Genomic DNA, 25,842 nt, shown 5'->3' on the forward strand with positions numbered 1-25,842 from the left:
GAAGCTTAGTTTGGCTGGATATGAAATTCTGGGTTGAAACTTCTTTTTTTTTAAGATTGTTGAATATTGGCTCCCACTCTCTTCTGGCTTGTAGAGTTTCTGCCAAGAGATCTGCTGTTAGTCTGTTGGGCTTCCCTTTGTGGGTAACCCGACCTTTCTCTCTGGCTGCCCTTAACATTTTTTCCTTCATTTCAACTTTGGTGAATCTGACAATTATGTGTCTTGGAGTTGCTCTTCTCAGTGAGTATCTTTGTGGTGTTCTCTGTATTTCCTGAATCCAAATGCTGGCCTCCCTTGCTAGATTGGGGAAGTTCTCCTGGATAATATCCTGCAGAGTGTTTTCCAACTTGGTTCCATTCTCCCTGTCACTTTCAGGTACACCAATCAGACATAGATTTGGTCTTTTCACATAGTCCCATATTTCTTGGAGGCTTTGTTTGTTTCTTTTTATTCTTTTTTCTCTAAACTTCTCTTGCTTCATTTCATTCATTTGATCTTCCATCACTGATACCCTTTCTTCCAGTTGATCGAATCAGCTACTAAGGCTTGTGCATTCATCACTTGGTTCTCGTGCCGTGGTTTTCAGCTCCATCAGGTCCTTTAAGGACTTCTCTGCATTGGTTGTTCTAGTTAGCCATTTGTCTAATCTTTTTTCAAGGTTTTTAACTTCTTTGTCATAGGTTCGAACTTCCTCCTTTAGCTCAGAGAGTTTGATCGTCTGAAGCCTTCTTCTCTCAACTTGTCAAAGTCATTCTCAGTCTACCTTTGTTCCATTGCTGGTGAGGAGCTGCATTCCTTTGGAGGAGGAGAAGTGCTCTGATTTTTAGAATTTTCAGTTTTTCTGCTCTGTTTTTTCCCCACCTTTGTGGTTTTATCTACCTTTGGTCTTTGATGATGGTGACAAACAGATGGGGTTTTGGTGTGGATGTCCTTTCTGTTTGTTAGTTTTCCTTCTAACAGTCAGGACCCTCAGCTGCAGGTATGTTAGAGTTTGCCAGAGGTCCACTCCAGACCCTGTTTGCCTGGGTATCAGCAGCGGAGGCTGCAGAACAGTGGGTATTGGTGAACAGCAGATGTTGCTGCCTGATTGTTCCTCTGAAAGTTTTGTCTCAGAGGAGTACCTGGCCGTGTGAGGTGTCAGTCTGCCCCTACTGGGGGGTGCCTCCCAGTTAGGCTACTCGGGGGTCAGGGACCAACTTTAGGAGGCAGTCTGTTCGTTCTCAGATCTCCAGCTGTGTGCTGGGAGAACCACCACTCTCTTCAAAGCTGTCAGACAGGGACATTTAAGTCTGCAGAGGTTTCTGCTGCCTTTTATTTGGCTATGCCCTGCCCCCAGAGGTGGAGTCTACAGAGGCAGGCAGGCCTCCTTGAGCTGTGGTGAGCTCCACCTAGTTCGAGCTTCCCAGCCTGTTTGTTTACCTACTCAAGCCTAGGCAATGGTGGGTGCCCCTCCCCCAGCCTTGTTGCTGCCTTGCAGTTTGATCTCAGATTGCTGTGCTAGCAATGAGCAAAGCTCCATGGGCGTAGGACCCTCCGAGCCAGGCGCGGGATACAATCTCCTGGTGTGCCATTTGCTAAGACCGTTGGAAAAGCGCAGTATTAGGGTGGCTGTGACCCGATTTTCCAGGTGCCGTCTGTCACCCCTTTCCTTGGCCGGGAAAGGGAATTCCCTGACCCCTTGCGCTTCCCAGGTGAGGCGATGCCTCACCCTGCTTTGGCTCACCCTTGGTGCGCTGCACCCACTGTCCTGCACCCACTGTCTGACAATCCCCAGTGAGACAAACCTGGTACCTCAGTTGGAAATGCAGAAATCATTTGTCTTCTGCGTCGCTCACTCTGGGAGCTGTAGACTGGAGCTGTTCCTATTCAGCCATCTTGGCTCCACCCCCTAGAAACTATTTTTCATCTATTGTATTGGTAACAATTTTTAGGTGTAGCAATATCAAATGTTGACAAGGGTGCAAGCAAAGTACTCTCATACATAGCTGGCAAGAGTGGAATAGCCGCTTTGGATGACAATTTGGCAGTATCTATAAAAAATGAAAATGTATATCCTCATGGCTCTGTAATTCCCACTTCTCTCTACCCTAGTAAAACCTTGCACATGTGCACAGAAGGCATGTAGCAGAATATTTAATTATGGCAAAAAAATGAGGCAGATCTGTATATGCTGATATAAATAAATACACACGTGTGTGTGTGTATATACTATATACTTACATCAATGATATATTCTAGTAATGGATATTATGTGATATGTAATATATAATACATTTGTTTAATATATAATCATGCACCAAATAATGACATTTCAGTCAATGACAGACTATGGATACAGTGATAGTCCCATAAGATTATAATACTGTATTTTTACTGTACCTTTATGTTTAGATACAAAATACCATTATGTTATAATCGCCCACAGTATTCAGTACAGTCACATGATATACAGTTTTATAGCCTAGGAACAATAGGCTATACCATATAGCCTGGGTGTATAGTAGGCTATACTATATAGATTTGTATAAGTGCACACTATCATGTTCACACAATGATGAAATTGCTTAACAATGCGTTTCTCAGAATGTATTCCTGTTATTAAGTGACATATGACTGTAAATGTCTAGGTATGTAATATTTGAATATGTAAATGTCTAGAAGAAATGGAAGGTATGCATCAAGCTGATAACAGTGCTTACTTCTGTAGGGGGACTGGAATTTTGGCAGGGGTGAGGCAGTCAAGGAGACTTGACCTTTATAAGTATTATCTATTTTTTATATAAATATATTTATATGTTACTTCTATAAGTAAAAATATAGAATATATTTTTCCGTAAGTATAGATAAATATAGAATATATGTAATATAGAATAAATCATATATATTCTATATATAGAATAAATATAGAATGTATCATATATTTCATATATATCTATATATGTAGAATAAATATAGAATATATCATATATTCTATATATGTAGAATAAATATAGAATATATCATATATTCTATATATATAGAATATATATAGAATATATCAAATAAAGAATATATGAATATACACATACATACATACATACATACACACCCATGTTATTAGTGGTTTTAAATATGCAGGGTAGGTTGGGCGTGGTGGCTCACGCCTATAATCCCAATACTTTGGGAGGCCAAGGGAGGTGGATCACTTAAGCTCAGGAGTTCGAGACCAGCCTGGCCAACATGGTGAAACCCTGTCTGTACTAAAAATACAAAAATTAGCCAAGCGTGGTGGCAGGCGCCTGTAATCTCAGCTACTTGGGAGACTGGGGCACGAGAATCTTTTGAACCCAGGAGACAGAGGTTGCAGTAAGCCGAGATCACACCACTGCACTCCAGCCTATGTGACAGAGCAAGACTCTGTCTCAAAAAAAAAAAGCAAGATAACTATAAAGATTGATTTTCATTGGTTATACTGAAATGACTGAGTACATTGCTTGGAAAACAGCTCTAGCCTATTTAGAAAGCATTTAGAAAGCTTCTCTGATATAGCTCCACCTAATCTGCCTCTGCTTCTTTGTGTCAGTCTAATACTGGTCTAGGGCGTGCATATAATCTTCTTGGCTGCCAACTACTCATCCAGTCAGTTTTCTCCAATCTTTTTTGGTTATGAGAATAGGATGGAATTTGGGTTTTCCACTGTCAAACTTCAGTTTCTAGACTTCGTTTTCTAAATGCATGCAGAACTGCAGTTGTTATTGAGTAGATAAGTTTGAAAGTTCTGAATATAAGAATATTTGTGCAGTCTTTACAGTTTACAGAGTGTCTACCTTTTTATCTTATTTGATCTTCCCAACAACCCTGTGAGGTAGGTGTTATTATTAATTATTGACATAGATAGGGAAACCTTTGAGAGTCCCCAAGAGTTCCCCTAAATCGAATGATTCACTAGGAGGACTCACAGGACTCAGCATATAGTCATACTCACAGTTAAGATTTATGGGGCTGGGTGCCATGGTTCATGCCTATAATCCTAGCACTTTAAGGAGGCCAAGGTGGGAGGATCGCTTGAGCCCAGGAGTTTAAGACCAGCCTGGGCAACATGGCGAAACCCCATCACTACAAAAAAATACAAAAATTAGCCAAGTTGGTGTCAGACTCTTGTAGTCCTTGCTACTCAGGAGGCTAAGGTGGGAGGATCACTTGAGCCCTGGAGATAAAGGCTGCAGTGAACCATGATCATGCCTCTGTACTCCAGCCTAGGTGAGAGTGAGACTGTCTCAAAAGAAAGAAAGAGAGAGACAGACAGAGAAGGAGGGAGAGAAGGGGGAGGGAGAGAAAGGAAAGGAAGAAGGGAAGGAGGGAGGGAGGAAAAAGAAAAGAAAAAAAGAAAATAAGCAAATGAAGAGCCAGGTGTGATGGCTCACATCTGTAATCCTAGCACTTTGGGAGGCAGAGGCAGGAGGATCACTTGAGCCCAGGAGTTCAAGACCAACCTGGGCAACATATATATATATATATATATATATATATAACTAGTTATATACATATTAGTTATATATATACACATATACATACACACACACACACATATATAAACTCTTTTCTGAACAGAAACCAAAACTAAAAGATGAAGTGACTTTCCTTAAAGATACTTATATAGTAAGTGTGGCAGTCAAGATTAAAACCCAGACCCTCAGATTCCAAACATTTCCTACTACATAATTTTAATCTCCATCAAATCAAGAATAAATGTTTTCAGCGTGCAATTGAAGTGGTAAAATTTAATGCATAGTTCCTTGAGACATGGAATGCTGAAGTGATTTTTCTTCCTGTGCCATGTAATGTCTTCTTTCTCTTTGACCTATAACCTTTCTAGGATAACATAAAAGAGCTAGAATTAGAAGTCATCAATCTGCAAAAGGAAAAGGAAGAATTGGTTCTTGAACTTCAGACAGCAAAGAAGGATGCCAACCAAGCCAAGTAAGAATAAAGTTAATAAATGTTATTTCAAGTCCCTACTATGTGTGAGGAGCTTTGCAAGAAATAGAGAAGTAGAAGTCCCATTTACTGCCCCTAAAGATTTAAACCTAATTATGAAGAGAAAACCTAAACACAAAAAATGGTTAAATAATTGCAATTTTAAATAGCGTCTCAAGTTGACAGTAAAAGAATGTCATAACACAGCACATGATTAGTAGCCAAATAAATTTCTTAGGCAGTAATTATGTTAAGAGTTCAGAGGCGAGAAATATCAATTCAGGTTACCACGATCAAGGAAGGCTTTGTAAAAAGTTAGCATCTGAGCTGGCTTTTGAAAGATTATCACACTTACTAGATAACAGCAGTTTCTTTGTTCCTGCACTAATGGTAAATTAGCTTGTGAATGGAATTAATGTCCAGGCTAGTGATTTAAAAAATCAATCTAGCCATCTCTTACCAGTTAAGAATAAAACCAAAGCAGATAACCATAACATCCTACTCTCCTTCAGACCTCTGCCGTATGGGCTATCCTACCTTCTTTTTACTCAGTGACTCCATTTTATCTCTCAGTTGAGTCTAAAGCTCATGTTTGTAAAAGTTATGCTGAATGTTTACTTTCTATGTCAGACTTGTATAATAATCATCAGAATTATTCTTCATAGCTAAAGTGAAGTGAAATGCCTTCAAAGAACCATTTTGATGCAAAAGGGGCGGCGTATATTAAGGCAGTTGCATTGCTGTGTACTAAAAGTTGTCTTACTCTTTGTATTAAGCTCCTATTATTGAGACAAGGTTTGGTTGTTTGGGTGGTATTCTTTTTTTAAGATGGCTATGTGACTAGTCACCTATTTTATATATGTCAGTGTTGTAACTCTGGGAGTCTAGTATTATGTCTTTTGAAGTCAGGCTTTGCTGCTGGTAGTCCTCACTTCTACAGCATCTGTGTTTAGGTTGAGTGAGCGCCGCCGCAAACGCCTCCAGGAGCTGGAGGGTCAAATCGCTGATCTGAAGAAGAAACTGAATGAGCAGTCCAAACTTCTGAAACTAAAGGAATCCACAGAGCGTACTGTCTCCAAACTGAACCAGGAGATACGGGTAATAAATTCTCATCCTTGCATTTACCCCCATTGGAATTTACAAACATAGGTATTCCATTTAGAAATATACTAGAAGTGTTTTCAGGTGAGAAAATAGCAGGCAGGGCAATCATTTCAAGTGTGTGAATCTCCACAAATGTCCCTTTTGCAGAACATTGTGGTAGTGGTCATCTAGGATCTGCTTAATAAAACCTTGCTTTGACATTCAAAATTTAATGTTAGAGTCTCTGAAACCAAAGAACAAAGACATCTCCATACTTAGTGGGTTATATCCTGATCACCTTCCATGATCACGCAGCATAATTTCCTAAAGTACTAACAAGATGACAGACACCTAGAGAAAATTCTCAGTTATTGAACGTTCAACTTGTGGCACCAACAAATTGGTGGTTACAGGCTACTTGTACTGAAACCTTTAGAATACAATGGTTGCTAGGTGGATTTGTCCTGGAGGCTTAGTAGATGTTTCCTTGAAATTTCATTTGTATACAGCGAATTTAGGGCTGGATTTAGCTTGTAGGTACATTTTTATTTAATTTCTTCTCAGTGTTCACTTATATAGTCTATACTTGGAAACCCTGTGCAAGCATAGCAAGGGGTATTGTAAGCCTAATCAGGGAATCTGTTGGGGACTGCTTTCCCAGCCTAGTTCTGGCTTTTCTCTCTTCTTAATGGTAAGTCTGTCCATCCGCACCAGCCTAGAATAAAGTGCAGATGACTAATACTTTTGCTGGTTTTTGTTTTTATAGATGATGAAAAACCAGCGGGTACAGTTAATGCGTCAAATGAAAGAAGATGCTGAGAAGTTTAGACAGTGGAAGCAGAAAAAAGACAAAGAAGTAATACAGTTAAAAGAACGAGTAAGTAACTAAAACTTCTTGAAGGCCTGGCTAATAAACCCTTCTCTGAGCTGACTAACAATTTTAATGCTTCTCTTCAAACACCTCGTGTCTCCAAAAGTGTGATGTTTTCATGAATTTAACAACTTTGTATTAAATGCCTACTATGTCTATTATGTGCAAGGTACTATCTACTAGGCACTATTAGAAATAGAAAAATTAGTAGTATATAAGCTCTGCCCTTGAAGAATGTCTTACCTAAAGGAGATGGTAAGATATAAGCATGGATTTCTCAAATACAAGGAAGAAAGAGATTTGGGCTATAAGAATAAAATAACAAAGTAACTAAGAGAAAAGAAAGCAAATTTGCAGTTGGAGTGAAAAGATGATGGTTGAATAGGCCCTGAATAATAGGAAGGGTTTTGATAGAGATAAGTATAAGCATTCCAGATAGATAGATCAAAGAAATAGAGATGACAACTTTGTAGACATATTCAAGGAATGGCAAGTGGTCCAACTGAGGTGAAGTATAGTAGTGGACCATTCCATTGGAAAGGCAAGTCGAAGCTGGATTATTAAAGATCCAAGAAGTTTGAACTCATTTTGTTAGCATAAAGATTTTTAAGGGTTTTTAGAAAGTGAAATCAACAAAATACTGCTTTAGAAAGATATATCTGGGAATAATGTATAGAGTAAACTGTAATATTGAGAAACAGAGGCCAGAACACAAGAAGATATTGTATAATCCAGAAGAATTATAAAGGCCTGAATATACATCTGACAACAGAGCCCCCAGAATATATGAAGCAAACACTGACAGAAATGGAGAGAGAAATAGACAAATCAACAGTAATAAATATTTGGAGACTTCAATCCACCTCTTTATTTTCTTTCTTTTTTAGAGATGGGGTCTCGTTCTGTTGCCCAGGCTGGAGTACAGTGGTGCAATCATAGCTCACTATAGCCTCAAACTCCTGGTCTCAAGCAATCCTCCCACCTCAGCCTCCTGAGTAGCTAGAACTACAGCTATACACCATCACACCTGGCAAATTTTTTTATTTTTTGTAGAGGTGGAATCTCACTATGTTGCCCAGACTGGTCTCGAACTCCTGGGCTCAAGCAGTCCTCTCACCTCGGCCTCCTAAAGTGCTGGTATTACAGGCATGAGCCACTGAACCCAGCCCCTACTTTAATAATGGATAGAACAATAGGCACAAGATCAGCAAGGATATTGAAGACTTCAACAATATAATAGTTAGCATTTTCATATCTACATTCATAAGAGATATTGGTCTGTAGTTTATGTAATATGCTAGATTATACACTGTACCTAACAGACATCTATAGACTACGCCAACCAACAACAGCAGGATATACAGTCTTCCTAGGTGCACATGAAACATTCTCCAGGATAGACCATATGCTAGACCTTTTATGCCTCAATAAATTTAAAAGTATTGAAACAGGCCAGGCATGGTGGCTCACACCTGTAATCTCAACACTTTGGGAGGCCAAGGTGGGCAGATCACCTGATGTCAGGAGTTCGAGACCAGTCTGGCCAACATGATGAAACCCCGTGTCTATTAAAAATACAAAAATTAGCCGGGCATGATGGCACGTCTGTGATCCCCAGTATTCAGGAGGCTGAGGCGGGAGAATTGCTTGAACTTGGGAGATGGAGGTTGCAGTGAGTTGAGATCGTGCCACTGCACTTCAGCCTGGGCAACAGAGCAAGACTCCGTCTCAAAGAAAAAGTATTGAAAATAATACAAAATCTGTTCTCTAACCACAATGGAATGAAATTAAAAATCAGTAACAAAAATAAATTTAGGAAATTCACAAATATGAAGAAATTAACCTAATCCTAAATAAATAATGGGTCTAAAAGGAAGTCATAGGGAAATTAAAAAATACTTTGAGATTAATAAAAACAAAGATACAACATACCAAAACTTATGGGATACAGCGAAAACAGCGTTTGGAGGGAATTTTATAGTTGTAAATGCCTATATTAAAAAATGCAGAAAGGCTTCTTTAGCCCCAGCTACTTGGGAGGCTAAGATGGAAGGATCACTTGAGCCCAGGAGTTCAAGACCAGCCTGGGCAAAACTGTGAGACTGCATCTCAGTTTTTTTTTAATTGAAGAAAGATCTTAAACCAATAACCTAGCCTTCTACTTTAAAACACTGAAAAAAAGAGAGCAAACTAAACCCAAAGCTAGTAGATGAAAGGAAACATTAAAAGATTAGAGTAGAAATAGGCTGGGCATGGTGGCTCAAGCCTGAAATCCCAGCACTTTGGGAGGCCAAGGTGAGCAGATCACCTGAGGTCGGGAGTTCAAGACCAGCCTGACTAACATGGAGAAACCCTCTCTCTACCAAAAATACAAAATTAGCTGGGCATGGTGGTGCATGCCTGTAGTCCCAGCTACTTGGGAGGCTGAGGCAGGAGAATCACTTTAACCTGGGAGGTGGAGGTTGCAGTGAGCCGAGATTGCACCATTGCACTCCAGCCTGGGCAACAAAAGCGAAACTCTGTCTCAAAAAAAAAGATTAAGGTAGAAATTAGTGAAATACGAAATAGAAAAAAACGAGAAAATCATTGAAACCAAAAGTTGGTCTTTTGAAACGATCAACAAATACTGACAAACCTTCAGATAGCCTTAATAAGAAAAAAAAGACACCAGGCGCAGTGGCTCACACCTGTAATCCCAGCACTTTGGGAGGCCAAGGCGGGCGGATCACGAGGTCAGGAGATCGAGACCATCCTGGCTAACACGGTGAAACCCCATCTCTACTAAAAATACAAAAAAAAAAAAAAAAAATTAGCCGGGTGTAGTGGTGGGTGCCTGTAGTCCCAGCTACTCAGGAGGCTGAGGCAGGAGAATGGTGTGAACCCGGAAGGCGGAGCTTGCAGTGAGCAGAGATCACACCACTGCACTCCAGCCTGGGCAACAGAGCAAGACTCCATCTTAAAAAAAAGAAAAAAGAAAGAAAATTTAAATTACTAAAGTTAGGAATGAAAGAGGGAATATCACTACTAGTCTTGCCGGAAGGAAAGGATTATAAGGAATTACTATTAACAGCTGAACGCCAACAAATTAGATAGCCTAGATTAAGTAGACAAATGCCTGGAAAGACAAAAACTACAAAAACTGACTCAAGAAGAAATAGAAAATCTGTATAGACCCATGACAAGAAGTTAAATTAGTAGTTTAAAAACTTCCCACAAAGAAAAGCCCAGGCACAGATGGCTACACTGGTGAGTTCTATCAAACATTTTAAGAAAAAATACCCATTTCTTGGCCAGGTGCTGTGGCTCATGCCTGTAATCCCAGCACTTTTGGAGGCTGAGGCAGGCAGATCACCTGAGGTCAGGAATTTGAGACCAGCCTGGCCAACATGGTGAAACCCTGTCTCTACTAAAAATACAAAAATTATTCGGGTGTGGTGACACACACTTGTAATCCCAGCTACTTGGGAGGCTGGGACACAAGAATTGCTTGAACCCAGGTGGTGAAGGTTGCAGTGAGCCAAGATCACACCGCTGCACTCCAGCCTGGGCGATAGAGTGAGATTCTGTCTCAGAAAAAAAAAAAAAAAGACAGAAATACCCATTTCTCAGAAACTCTTCTGAAAACTAGAAGCAGTGGAAACGCTTCCCAACTCATTCCATGAGGTTTGTGTTCCCTGATGCCAAAACCAAAGACATCATAGGAAAAGAATACTACAGACCAATGTATCTTCATATAGGCATGAAAATCCTCAACAAAGTTCTAGCAAACTGAATCCATCAACATTTAAAAGGGATGATAGGCTGGGCGTGGTGACTCACACCTGTAATCCCAGCACTTTGGAAAGCCGAGGTGGGCAGATCACTTGAGGTAAGAAGTTTGAGACCAGCCTGGCCAACATGGCGAAACCCTGTCTCCACTGAAAATACAAAAAAAAAAAAATTAGCTGGGCATGATGGCATGTGCCTGTAATCCCAGCTACTCGGGAGGCTGAGGCACAAGAATTGTTTGAACCCAAGAGGCAGAGGCTGCAGTGAGCCAAGATCGTGCCACTGCACTCCAGCCTGGGCAACAGAGTGAGACACTGTCTCAAAAAAAAAAAAAAAAAAAAAAAAAAGGATGATACACTTATGACCAAGTGAGGTCCATCTGAAAAATGCAAAGTTTGTTTAATATATGGAAATCAATTTATGTTATATACTGTATCAGTAGGAAAAAGGACAAGAACCACATGATCATCTCAATAGACACAGAAAAAGCATTTGACAAAAATCTAACACTCATGATAAAAACACTCAAGAAACTAGGAATAGAAGAGAACTTCCTCAGCGTAATGAAGGGCGTGTATGAAAAACCCACAGCTAACATCATACTTAATGGTGAAAAAGAGCATAATTTTCCCCTAAGATCAAGAACAAGACAAGGATGTCCACTCTTGCCATATCTATTCAACGTTGTCCTGGAGGTTCTAACCAGGAAGTTTAGGGAAGAAAAATATATAAATGGCATCTAAACTGGAAAAGGTGAAGCAAGACTATCTCTGTTTATAGATGACATGATCTTGTATATAGAAAATCCTAGAGAATCCACTAAAAGTCTATTAGAATTAATATATGAGTTCAGCAAGGTTGCAGAATATAAGATCAATATAAGAAAATAAGTTGTGGTCTGGCACGGTGGCTCACGCCTGTAATCCTAGCACTTTGGGAGGCCAAGGCAGGCATATCACTTGAGGCCAGGAGTTTGAGACCAGCCTGGCCAACACGGTGAAACCCCGTCTCTACTAAAAATACAAACATTATCCGGGCATGGTAGCACATGCCTGTAGTCCCAACTACTTGAGAGGCTGAGGCACGAGAATCATTTGAACCCAGGAGGCAGAGGTTTCAGCAAGCTGAGATCAGGCCACTGCACTTCAGCCTGGGCTACAGAGCAAGATTCTGTCTCAAAAACAAACAAAAAAAAAGGAAAAGAAAAGAAAATCAGTAGTATATTTATATACTAGCAATTAACAATTTGACAATGAGATTGATAAAACAATCCCAGGGCCGGGTGTGGTGGCTCACGCCTGTAATCCCAGCACTTTGGGAGGCTGAGGTGGGCAGATCACAAGGTAAGGAGTTCGAGACCAGCCTGGCCAACATAGTGAAACTCTGTCTCTACTAAAAATACAAAAAATTAGCTGGGTGTGGTGGCAGGCACCTGTAATCGCAGCTACTCAGGAGACTGAGGCAGGAGAATCACTTGAACCCATTGTTTTATATATGGAAAGGGGTTTAATATATGGGAGGTGGAGGTTGCAGTGAGTCGAGATCATGCCACTGCACCACTCCAGCCCAGGCAACAGTGCAAGACTCCGTCTCAAGAGAAAAAAAGAAAGAAAACAATTCCATTTATAATAGCATCAATACAAATAAAATACTTAGGAATAAATTTAGCAAAAGAAGTGTAAGACTTGTATACTTGAAAAGTACTAAACATCATTGAATTTAAATAAGGAAGACTTAAATAAATGGAAGGATATCCCATGTTCATGGGCAGGAAGACTTGATATTCTAAAGATGGAATACCCTTCAGATTGCCTTACAGATGCAACACAATCCCAATGAAATTCCATCTGGTTTCTTCACAGAAACTCACAAGCTGATTCTAAAATATATATGGAAATGCAAGGGACTTAGAATATTTAAAGCAATCAAGGAGAAGAACAAATTTGTAAATGTCACATTTACTGATTTAAAAACTTTCTACAAAGCTACACTAATCAAGACTGTGTGGTACTGTGTAAAGATAGACATATAGGTCAATGGAATAAGATTGAGAATCCAGAAATAAACTTACACACTTATGGCCAGTTGATTTTCAACAGTAATGCCAAGACAATTCAATGAGGAAAACACTTTTGTCTTTTCAACAAAGAGTCCTAGAACAACCAGATAGTCACATGCAAAATAATGAAGTTGAAACTTGTGGCCAGGCACAGTGGCTCACGCCTGTAGTCCCAGCACTGTGGGATGCCAAGGTGGGTGGATCACTTGAGGTCAGGAGTTCAAGACCAGCCTGGCCAACATGGTGAAACCCTGTCTCTACTAAAATTACAAAAAAAATTAGCTGGGCATGGTGGTACGTGCCTGTAATCCCAGCTACTCTGGAGGCTGAGGCAGGAGAATCACTTGAACCTGGGAGGCAGAGGTTGCAATGAGCTGAGATCACGCCCTTGCACTCCAGCCTGGGCAACAGAGTGAGACTCTGTCTCAAAAAGAAACTTGCTCTCATACCATATACAAAAATTAAAGCAGATCAAATACCTAAATGTACAAGCTAAAACTATAAATCTCTTAGAAGAAAACATAGGTGTTAATCTTTGTGACTTTGGATTAGACAATGATTTCTTAGATGTGACACCTAAAGTACAAACAGCTAACCAAAAAATAGTTAAATTAGACAAAATTAAAAGCTTTTCCATTGTAAACAATACCATCAAGAAAGTAAATATGATTTGGCATGGTGGCTCACGCCTGTAATCTCAACACCTTGGGAGGCCGAGGTGGGAGGATTGCTTGAGCCCAGGAATTTGACCCCACCCCGGGCAACATAGCAAGACCCCATCTCTAACAAAAAAAAAAAAAGAAAGAAAGAAAGTTAATAGCCAGTCCGTAGATTGGGAGGAAAATATTTGCAAATCATATAGCTGATAAGAGTCTTATATCCAAGATAGATAAAGAACTCTTACCGGCTGGGCGCGGTGGCTCACACCTGTAATCCCAGCACTTTGGGAGGCCGAGGCGGGTGGATCACCTGAGGTCGAGAGTTCGAGACCAGCCTGACCAACATGGAGAAACCCCGTCTCTACTAAAAACGCAAAAAAATTGGCCAGGTGTGGTGGCACATGGCTGTAATACCAGCTACTGGGGAGGCTGAGGTAGAAGAATTGCTTGAATCTGGGAGGCGGAGGTTGTGGTGAGCCGAGATCGTGCCGTTGCACTCTAGCCTGGATGATAGAGTGAGACTCCATCTCAAAAAAAAAAAAAAGAACTCTTACCAATCAGCAATAAAAATATAACCCAGTTTTAAAATGGGCAAAGCAATAAGTACATGAAAAGGTTGTCAATGTCATTTGCCATCAGAGAAATACAAATCCAAACCACAATGAGATGCAATTTCACGTCTACTAGGATGGCTATAAACAAAAAGACAGATAATAATAAGTCTTAGCAAGAATGTGGAGACACTGAAAGCCTCATACATTTTCAGTAGGATGGGAAAATGGTATAGCTGCTTTGGCAAACAGTTTAGAAGTTTATCAAAAGGCTAAATAAAAACCTAGAGGTACCATATGATCCAGCAATTCCACTCTTAGTTTTGTCTCCCCAGGAGATACGAAAACATGTCATATATGCAAAAACTTGTACCCAGATGTTCATGCAGCAGTAGTCATAAGAGCCAAAAAGTGGAAAAACCCAACGTGTCCATCAACTGATTAATGGGTAAATAAAATGTGGTCTATCCATACAGTGGAGTATTATTCAGCCATACAAAGCAATGAAGTACTGATACATGCTACAACATGGATGAGGCTTGAAAACATTTTGCTTAGTGAAAGAAGCCAATCACAAAAGACCATATATGATAGGATTCCATTTATATGAAATATCCAGAGTAGGACATTAAAATCTGTAGAGACAAAAAATAGATTAGTGGTTGTCTAGGGCTTTGGGGTGGGGTGATGGGGTTGTAGGGTGATCACTAAACAGTATATTTCTTTTTGTGGTAATGAAGATGTTCTAAAATTAAGTGTGGTGATGTTTACATCAACTGTGTGAATGTGCCAAAAGCCATTGAATCATGTACTTTAAATGAGTGAATTGTGTGGTGTGTGAATTACATCTCAATAAAACTGTTAAGAAAAACAAAAGAAGAAAGGAGACATCTCTGTAAAGTGATGACAACTTTACATTCTACAGGAATATATATTCCACATTGACAAGGATCTTTGTTTTGCTCACTTCTGTATTTCCAATGGCTAGAACAGTGGCTGGCAAGTAGTGGGCACTCGATAATGTTTAGTGAATGATTTTAATCATAATTAATGCAAAATCTACCTTTCAAAAAATGAAGGAAGTAGGGCAACAAAAAGTACTGCGGGCTTTTCAGTGACTGGAAAGTCAGAGGAAACAGCTAGTTTGAAGAGACAAAGTTGGTTTTAGGAGAATAATCTTTGGGATGGAGAGACCTAGAAAATATTGGATAATGTTGGCCTAGAGTTTAAGGGAGAAGTTGGGCTGGACTTTGCAATTAAGAGTTGTCTTTGGGAGGCCAAGGCAGGTGGATCACGAGGTCAGGAGCTCGAGATCAGCCTGTCCAACATGCTGAAACTCCGTCTCTACTAAAAATACAAAAAAAAATAGCCAGGCATGGTGGTGCATGTCTGTAATCCCAGCTACTCAGGAGGCTGAGGCAGGAGAACCTCTTGAACCCGGGAGGTGGAGGTTGCAATGAGCAGAGATCAACCTACTGCACTACAGCCTGGGTGACAGAGGGAGACTCCGTCTCAAAAAAAAGAGTTGTCTGCATAGAGGTGAAAAATGAAACTTTGGGAGTAATGAGATAATGGAGACAGAATAGATAGGAAAAGAAGGCTAAGAAGAGAATCTCTTTTTTTTTTTTTTTTTTTTGGTCTCTGTCATCCAGGCTGGAGTGCAATGGCACCATCTTGGCTCACTGCAACATCTGCCTCCTGGGTTCAAGCGATTCTCCTGCCTCAGCCTCCTGAGTAGCTGGGACTACAGGCACATGCCACTGCCTGGCAATTTTTTTTGTATTTTTGGTAGAGACAGGGTTTTGCCATGTTGGCCAGGCTGGTCTTGAACTCCTGACCTCAGGTGATCCACCCACCTCAGCCTCTCGAAATACTGGGATTACAGGCATGAGCCACCATGCCCAGCTGAGAATCTATTTCATGTATAAGAAAATGAAAAGAAGACAATGAATTTGTAAGGTAGAAAAAGAATTAGGATGGTATGGGGAAGTTATTGGTAGTGCTAACAATGCTGGGAGGGAAGCCAAAGAAGATAGTGACTGTAAAAAGACCATTGAATTTAACAAGTAGGAAATTCCAGGACAATTGGTAGGAACTACTTGCAAGAGGATTGTGGAGTGACCAGTAATGACAATTGGAAGCACTAAACATAGACCTCTCTTTCAAAAAGTCTGGTACTAAGAAGACTGTTGACTTTTCTCTTTCCACTAGACTAGCTTAGTCCTCTGGCTGTGTTTCTTTAATTATCTTGACTTTTCATTTCAACACACATCATATTTTATTATAATTGTATTGCATGTTGTTTGTATTCTCTGGTAATCTCTGTAGGAGTAGTAACCATGTCATGTTTATCTCGTATCCTAGACACCTAGCCCAGTGCCTAGTGTGTAGTTGATGGCACAGTAAATATTATATTGTTGAATGAAATGAATTGTTCTAGTATGCTGGCAAAGACATGACAAAAATGGCTGACCATTCTATCCAGATTGGATAGGAACAAGTGAAGCCAGAAGGAGCTTAATGGATTATTAGAAGAGGGAAATGGCCAAGAAATCAAAGCAGTTAAATATTGTGTGCTCAGCTGAAGCAGGTGATACCCCATAGTATTTCTTGGTATTCTTTATCTTTACTCTGTGAAGAAAGAGCACATTCAGTAATAATCTGTTTTTATTTTTATTTTAGATTCAGGGGATACAGGAGCAGGTTTGTTACAAGGGTATATTGTGTGATGCTGAGCTTTGGGCTTCTACTGATCCCATCACCCAGATAGTGAACATAGTACCCAATAGGAAGTTTTTCAGCTCTTTCCCCCCTTTCTCCATCCCTCCCTCCTTTTAGAGCCCCCAAGGTCTATTGTTTCCATCTTTATGTCTCTGTGTACCCAGGTTAACCTTGTTTTGTTCAAAAATGAAAACCTCTTTTTTAAGCTGCAGGTTACTTTAATTTTATAGGTGGTTGGCTATGTGATAGGCTTTCTCTTTTTTGCCAGCCACCTGGGTTTTATAATGGATGGACAGGTAGGGTTGATGGGAAAAGAATACTGGTCTATTTTTCAGGAGACCTGAATCCCACCTCTGTCAATAACTACCTATGTGGAAAGGACTGTTCATTAGATGATCTTTAAGCTTCCTTCCAGGCCTCACATTCTAGGATATTATTTCTAGTAGTTGACTTATGACTGAGACTCAAGAATTTGGCCACGGAGCAATAAGCCAAAGGGAAAAACCACTTCCCCTCTACACACAAACATGGTTTCTAGAACTACGAGTTTTTGACTCATAGGAGAAGATGAAGGCAGCTCACTGTATTGTAGTTAACCTTACAAATCAAGGATGTCTTGAGAGACACCTTAGTTATAGTATAAGGTTTTATTTAGCTAGCTGAACAGCAATTAATATCTGACTTTTTTCTTGTCAGGACCGTAAGAGGCAATATGAGCTGCTGAAACTTGAAAGAAACTTCCAGAAACAATCCAGTGTGCTCAGACGTAAAACGGAGGAGGTAAGAAAATTCAATCTGCTAGGTCAAGTGTATTGTCATCTTCAGGCTTAAATGCTTGCAAAGTAATATCCTTTAAACTAGCAAGCATCCTGAGAAACCAGGAATGCCAATCTTCACAAGCAATTCCTAAATCTTGATCACTGTTTATATATGCCACTGTGAGCAGATAAAAACTTGATAAAAAATGGTACTGTTCATATAAGGATTTTTTCCTAATTGGACTTGAGCCTTTCCTGAAAAAACAAAGTGATATTGATATGTGACATTTCTAGACACTTTTAGTCTGCAGAACTTCCTTGAAGTGTATTCCTCCCCTAGGCGCCAAAGCAGTAGCTGTTCACTAGTGTTACGTCCATGGAAGTTTATAAACCTGGTTCCTATAGGAACTCAAACCCATAGAATTTTTATCTTTACTAATGTGCTAGAAATTGGATTTTTTTTTTTTACCATTCATTCAACATTACTATGTGCCAATTTTATTTAGGCAGCAGCTGCCAACAAGCGTCTCAAGGATGCTCTCCAGAAACAGCGGGAGGTTGCAGATAAGCGGAAAGAGACTCAGAGCCGTGGAATGGAAGGCACTGCAGCTCGAGTGAAGGTATGAACAACTTGAACTGCCATTTCTCTTGTGGATGCTGGGAACAGGAAAAAAGGAGAAATAGCTTTTTTTTTTTTCCTTTTTTTTTTTAGAAGTAAACACTGCAAAATCTAAAGTTCTACTTGAAAGCTGTATTTCCTAAAGATAGCAATGTCTTTGAACTGTTGTCAAAGACCAGGAGTATAGAACTCTTTCTATCCTTGCCCCTATTAAGGTTCAGTTACTTTTTTAAACAGCTTCATTGAAGTAGAATTGACATATTATAAATTGTACATATTTAAAGTTCACAATTTGGCTGTGCATGGTGGCTCACACCTATAATCCCAGCACAATGGGAGGCCGAGGTGGGCAGATCACCTGTGGTCAGGAGTTCGAGACCAGCCTGACCAACATGGTGAAACCTCATCTCTACTAAAAATACAAAAATTAGCTGGTTGTGGTGACAGGTGCCTGTAATCCCAGCTACTTGGGAGGCTGAGGGAGGAGAATCATTTGAACCCGGGAGGCAGACGTTGCAGTAAGCCAAGATTGCACCATTGCACTCCAAACTGGGTGACAGTGAAACTCTGTCTCAAAAAGAAAAAAAAGTATACAATTTGATGAGTTTGGACACGTGTATACACCCATGAAATCATCACCATAATCAAGATAATGACAGTTTGCTTCATTGCCTAAACTTTCTTTGTATCCCTCTGTAATTCCTCCTTCTCCTCCCTGGTCTACCCGTCTACTCCCCATTTCATATATATTTCTTTATATCCCCACAGTGGTTCCAGGCAACCATTAATCTGCTTTCTGTCACTATGAATTTGTTTTCATCTGGAATCATACATTATGTATTTTTTTCTGGCTTTTATTCACAATTATTTTGAGATTCATCCATGTGGTTGCATATATCATATACAACTTCTTTCCTTTTTATTGCTGAGTGGCATCCCATTCATTGTATGGCTATACCATAATTTGTTTTTATGTTCATCTGTTGATGGATACTTCAGTGGTTTCCAGTTTTTGGCTCTTACAAATATTGCACTGAACATTTCTGCACAAGTCTGTGTGGATTTTTTTTTATTTCTTTTGAGTAGATAGCTAGGAGTAAAATGGCTTTCTTATATGGTTGGTGTATGTTTTAACTTTTAAGCGGCTGCCAAACTGTTTTCCAAAGCAGTTGTACCATTTTACATTCCTACTAGCAATGTATAAGGGTTCTAGTTGCTGCACATTCTTGCCAATAATTAGTATGGTCAGTCTTTTGAATTTTAGCTATTCTGTGTGGGTGGGTAGTAGAACCTCATTGTGGTTCTAATTTTCTTTTCTGTAATGACTAATGATGTTGGATATCCTTTCATGTGCTTATTTGCCATATGTATGTTTTCTTTTGTGAAATATCTGTTCAAATCTGTCCCCATTTTGGAATTGGGTTTTTTATCTTTTTCTTATTATTGAATTAAAATTCTTTATATGTTCTAGATATATTTATTAGAGGACTTCTGTGTTTTACAAATATTTTCTCGCTGGCTGTGGCTTGCCCTTTCCAATTTGTAACAGTGTCTTTTGAAGAGCAAACATTTATTATGTTAATGCCATCCAATTTATTGATTTTTTTTTCTTTTATAGTTAAACAGTTTTCATATCTTACTTAAGAAATCTTGGCTGGGTGTAGTGGCTCACGCCTATAATCCCAGCACTTTGGGAGACTGAGGCAGGAGGATTGCTTGAGGCCAGGAGTTCAAGACCAGCCTGGGGAGCAAAGTGAGATCCTGTCTCTACAAAACAAAATTTAAAAAAAATTAACCAGACATGGTGGCACATGCCTGTAGTCCCAACTACCGGGGAGACTGAGGTGGGAAGATCGCTTGAGACTGGGAGGTCAAGGCTACAGTGAGCCATGATCGCACCACTGCACTCCAGCCTGGGTGACACAGCAAGATCCTGTCTCAAAAAACTTTAAAACAGAAATATTTGTCTGGCCAGGCTCAGTGGCTCATGCCTGTGATCCCAGCACTTTGGGAGGCCAAGGCGGGTGGATTACCTGAGGTCAGGAGTTCAAGACCAGCCTGGCCAACATGGCAAAACCCTGTCTCTACTAAAAATACAAAAAATTAGTCGTGCACGGTGGCGTGCGCCTGTAGTCCCAGCTACTCGGGAGGCTGAGGTGGAAGAATCGCTTGAACCAGGGAGGCAGAGGTTGCAGTGAGCCGAGTTCGCGCCACTGCACTCCACCTGGGTGATAGAGCGAGGCTTCGTCTCAAAAAAAAAAAGAAATATTTGTCAAACCCATGGTCGCTAAGATTTCCCCCTAAGTTTTCTTCTAAAAGTTATATATTTTTAAGCTTTACATTTAGGTCTGTGATTCATTTTGACTGGACACCTTTGTGAAAATAAAATATCCATACATCTATTTCAGATTGTTTCATTGATCTATATGTCTGTTTTTATGCCAATACCAAAAAGTCTTGAATGCAGTTGCTTTTTAAGAAATCCTGAAATCAGGCAGTGTAAGTCCTCCAAAGTTGTTGTTCTTTGTCAAAATTGTTTTGGGAAAACTAGGTCCTTTGCATTTCCATATACATTTTAGAATTATCTTGTCAATTTCTACAAAACAGCTTGCTGGGAGTTGGATTAATATTGCATAGAATTTATAAATCAATTCAAGGAGAATCAACATGTTAAGAATATTTAGATACACGAATGCAGTATATCTCTTTATTTAGGTTTTTAATTTCTCTCAGCAACATTTTAGTTTTTAGTGTACAAGCGTACATCTTTTGTCAAACATATCCCTGAGTATTTCATATTTTCATGATATTGAAAATGGCATTTTTATTTCCATTTCCAATTGTTTAGATATTCTTGGTTCTCAAAGCTTTTTTGTAGAGTTCTTAAGATTTTCTACCTGGACAATCATGTCATCTGCAAATATGGACAATTTTCTTTCTTCTGTTCTGTGCTTTTTTATTTTTTTAACCTTTGTCTTGCCTTATTGCACTTGCTAGAGCCTCCAGTACAATATTGAATAGACTAGGTGAGAGGCTACAACCTTGCTTTGTTCCCAATCTTGGGCAGAAAGCATTCAGTTTTTCACCATAAAGTATGATAATAGCTATAGATTTTTTGGTATATGTCTTTTATCAGGTTGAAGAAGTTCCTTTCTTTTAGCTTACAAAGTTTTTACTACGAATTGATGTTGGGTTTTTTCAGGAGCCTTTTTTTCTGTTTCTGTTGAGATGATCTGACTGTTGGTTGATTGGTCAGTTTTTATTCTGTTATATGGCAAATGGCATTGATTTTTCCCTAATTTATTCTGTCAAGGCATAACTGACATACAATAAAATATACCCTTTTGTTGTATAGTTCTATGTGTTTTGGCAACATGTACAGTTGTGTGACCACTACAACAATCAACATACAAAATAGTTCTCTTATCCCCAGAAACTCCCCTATATCTCTTACAGCCAATTCCTCCCACACCCCTGGCCCTTAACAAACACTGATCTGTACTGTGTCATTATTGTTGTTTTCCCTTTCCATCAGTGTCACAGAAATAGAAACATACAGTATGACTTCCTTCACTTAGCATAATGCATTTGAGATTAATTTGTGTTGTTTGTGTGTCTGTAGTTTGCGTGTTTTTGTTGTTGTTGTTGAGTAGTATTTCATTGTATGGATATACCACAGTTTGTTGATCCATTCACCTGTTGAAGGATATCTTAGGTTTTCTTTTTCCTTAGGTTTTGGCAATTACGAATAAAGCTGCTGTTAAAAACACATACACGTTTCTATGTAAACTAATTATTTCACTTGGGTAAATACCTAAGAGTGGGACTACTGGGTCATATGACAAGTATATGCCTAATTTGTAAGAAACTGCCAAATTGTTTATCCAGTTAGTTGTTTATTGCTGATATATAGAAATACAATTTATTTTTGTATATTAACTTTTATCTCATGACTTTATTATTCTACTAGCTCTTTTATAGGTTTTTAGGATTTTCTATGTAGACTATCATGCTGTCTGTAAATACAATTTTATTTCTTCCTTTCTAATCTGTATGTCTATCATTTCTCCTACTTGCCCTATTGCATTGGTGAGAACCTTCAGGATGATGATGAATAGGAGTGGTGAGAATAGACATCCTTCTGTTCTTCCTGATCTTAGGGGGAAAGCATTCAGTCTTTCACCATTAAGTATATTAACTGTAGTTAATTTTTTTGAAATACTTTTTGTCTCTAGTTAGTTGGTTTGGTGAATTATTTTGATTGATGTTCAAATATGGAACCAACCTTGCATTTCTTTTTTTTTTTCTTTCCAACTTTTACTAGATTCAGGGATTACATGTGCAGGTTTGTTTTTACATGGGTAAATGGCATGTTGCAGGGGTTTCGTGTACAGATAATTTTGTCATACAGATAATCAGCATGATACCCAATAGGTAGTTTCTCAGTCCTCACCCTCCTCCCACCCTCCACCCTCAAGTAGGCCCTGGTGTCTATTGTTCCCTTCTTTCTGTCCATGTGTACTCAGTGTTTAGCTCCCACTTAGGAGTGAGAACATGTGGTATTTGATTTTCTGTTCCTGCATTAATTCTCTTAGGATAATAGCCTCCAGCTGCATTCATGTTACTACAAAGGAGGTGATTTTGTTCTTTTTTATGGCTGTGTAATATTCCATTCCAACCTTGCATTTCTTGGATAAACTCCATTTAATTGTGATATATCATCCTTTTTATGTATTATTAAATTCAGTAATACATAAAAAAACTTGTTTAAATTTTTGTATCTGTGTTCATGAGGGATATTGGTGTGTAGTTTTTTGTAATACCTTGGTCTGGTTTTGATATCAAGGTAATGCTGGCCTCAGAATGAGCTGGGAAGTGTAGTCGTTTCTCTTCAAATGTCTGGAAGATTTTGTGCAGAATTAATACTGTTTCTTTCTTAAAAATTTGATAGAATTTATCAGGAAAGCCATCTGTGGCTGGAGAGATTTATGTTTCTTGCTTAGTTTTGCTTTTTGGGGAGAGGGATGTTAAATAAAGTTTTAAAAATAGATATAGGATTGTTCAAAGTTATATGTTTCTCCTTGAGTAAGCTTTGGTAGTTTGTGTGTTTCAGAGAACTTGTCTGTTTCATCTAAGTTGTCAAATGTATTGGCATAAAGTTGTTCATCATATTCCCTTATCATTCTAATATCTGTAAAATCTCAGCCAGGTGCGATTGTTTATGCCTATAATACCGGCACTTAGAGAGGCTGAGATGGGAGGATCACTTGAGCCCAGGAATTCGAGACCAGCCTGGGCAACATAGCAAGAACACATCTCTATTTTTTAAATTAAAATTTAAAAAATCTGTAATGATGTCATCTATCTCATTCCTGTTTGTATGTTTTCTCCTTTTTCTCAATCAGTCCAGCTAGAGGTTTATCAAAGAACCAACTCATTCTTATAATGGGTAAAATGGTAATTTTTATGTTATATATATTTTACCACAATAAAAAAATTCAAAACAACTCCCAATTCATTAATTTCCACTCCGATCTTATAATAATAATAATTATTATTATTATTATTTTGAGATGGAGTCTTGCTCTGCCACCCAGGCTGGAGTGCAGTGGTGTGATCTTGGCTCACTGCAAGCTCCGCCTCCCGGATCTTATTTTTTTTTTTTTTACTTCTGCATACTTTGGATTTATTTTGGTCTTCTTTTTTTGCTTAAGGAAGAAGCTAAGGTCATTGATATATTTCTTTTCTAATATAGGCATTCAGTGCTATAAGTTTCCCCTTATTCCTTTAACAACATCCCACAAATTTTCATAATGTTATATTTTCACTTTCATTCAATTCAAAATACATTCTAATTTTCTTATTGATTTTTTTCTTTGACCCATGGGTTATTTAGAAGTGTTATGTAGTTTCCAAATGTTTGGGGATTTTTCCAAATGTCTTTTTGTTATTGATTTCCAATTTAATTCTAATATGATCAGAGAACATACTTCGTATGACTTGAATCCTTTTGAACTTATTGAGCCTTATTTTATGGCCCAGAGTATGATCAATCTTAGTAAATGTTCTATGTGTACTTGAGAAGAATGGGTATTCTGCTGTTGTTGGATGGAGTATCTATAAATGTCAATCATGGCAATTTGATTGATTGTGCTGTTAACGTCTATTGTATCCTTGCTGATTTTCTGCATACTCGTCCAATCAATTATTGAGAAATAGGTATTGAAATCACCAACTATAATTATGGATTTTTTCCTTAGAGTTCTACATTTAGGATGAATTGATCCCTGTATTATTATGAAATGGACTTCTTTATTCTTGGTAATATTCTTTGTTCTAATATCTACTTTGTATGATATTACTGTAGCCCCTCCAACTTTCTTTTTATTAATGTTAGTATGTTTTTTTTTGTCATGGTGTATTTAATGTTAACCTATTTGTGCCTTCATTTTTAAGGTGTGTTTCTTTTCTTTTCTCTTTCTTTCTGTCTTTCGATCTTGCTCTGTTGCCCAGGCTGAAGTGCAGTAGCACAGTCACGGCTCACTGTAGCCTTAACCTCTTGGGCTCGAATGATTCTACTACTTCATCCTCCCAAGTAGCTCAAACTACAGGCACATGCCACTACGCCTGGCTAATTTTTGTATTTTTTGTAGAGATGGGGTTTCACCATGTTGCTCAGGCTGGTCTCAAACTCCTGGGGTCAAGTGATCCACCTGCCTCAGCCTCCCAAAGTACTGGGATTACAGGTGTGAGCCACCACACCCAGCCAAGGTGTGGTTCTTATAGGCAGCATATATTTGGGTCTAGCTTTTTTTTTTTTTTTCCCATAGACAGGATCTCACTCTGTTACCCAGGCTGGAGTGCAGCGGCATGATCATAGTTCACTGTAACCTCAAATGCCTGGACTCAAGTGATTCTCCCATGTCAGTCTCCCGACTAGCTGAGACTACATGCATATACCACCATACGTGGCTAATTTTTCTACTTTTTGTAGAGACAGGGTCTCACTATGTTGCTCAAGCTGGTCTTGAACTATGGGCCTCAAGTGATCCTCCCAAAGTACTGGGACTACAGGTGTGAGCCACTGTGCCCAGCCATGTCTAGCTTTTTAATCCAATTTGAAATATTTGATATGCCATAATTCTAAAAAATAATGTATATCTTGTAGCTGTTAGTGTACTATTTTATAAATTCCAATAAGTTCAAATTTGCTGAGAGTGTTGATCACTATAGTGTTTCTGTTACTATTTTCTTTTGATCAGTTCTTCTATCATTTCCTGAGAAAGACATACTAAAATTTGCACTTCGGCCTGTGGATTTTTTCTCTCTAATTTTGTCAAATTTTGCATTTTATATTTTGAAGCTCTGTTATTCATCACATTTGATTATTTTGTCATTTTCATGAATTAAATATTATGGAATTAATTTTCATATATCTAGTAATAAATAAGTCTGTTAAGACTTTGTTTTGAAAAAAAAAAAAAAGAAAATCTCTACAACTTGATTGGGGTGTTTAGACAATTTACATTTAATGTGATTATTGATACAGGTAGGTTTGAGCTATCATCTTGCTATTTGTTTTCTATTTGTGTCATCTGTTCTTCATTTTCTTTTTCCTTGCTTTTTCCTTTTTTGGATCAGTTGAACATTTTTATGATTTATATTATCTTTGTTTACTTGTACATGATTTTGTTTCATGTATTTTGGTGCTTTGTTATTAGGGACACAAACATTAAGGATTATATTCTCTTGAACAATCGGCTCCTTTATCATGAATCCTTTTTATCCCTAGTTTTA

The 25,842-nt window shown here is 38.7% G+C and overlaps 1 protein-coding gene across 2 annotated transcripts in view; it reads left to right on the top strand.

Moving 5' to 3' along the window:
- KIF4A (kinesin family member 4A) overlaps positions 1-25,842 on the top strand; it is a 130,513-nt gene that overhangs the window by 78,856 nt on the left and 25,815 nt on the right. For both annotated transcript variants that reach the window (XM_032757128.2, XM_032757129.2), the window contains exons 16-20: positions 4,856-4,959; positions 5,910-6,054; positions 6,806-6,916; positions 17,365-17,448; positions 17,933-18,046. In XM_032757128.2, coding sequence (XP_032613019.1) covers positions 4,856-4,959; positions 5,910-6,054; positions 6,806-6,916; positions 17,365-17,448; positions 17,933-18,046 — 558 coding nt within the window. The remainder of the gene's footprint in view (positions 1-4,855; positions 4,960-5,909; positions 6,055-6,805; positions 6,917-17,364; positions 17,449-17,932; positions 18,047-25,842) is intronic.

The sequence above is a fragment of the Hylobates moloch genome, unplaced genomic scaffold, assembly GCF_009828535.3.
Source record: "Hylobates moloch isolate HMO894 unplaced genomic scaffold, HMol_V3 SCAFFOLD_7, whole genome shotgun sequence".
In the NCBI taxonomy this organism is placed as follows: domain Eukaryota; kingdom Metazoa; phylum Chordata; class Mammalia; order Primates; family Hylobatidae; genus Hylobates; species Hylobates moloch.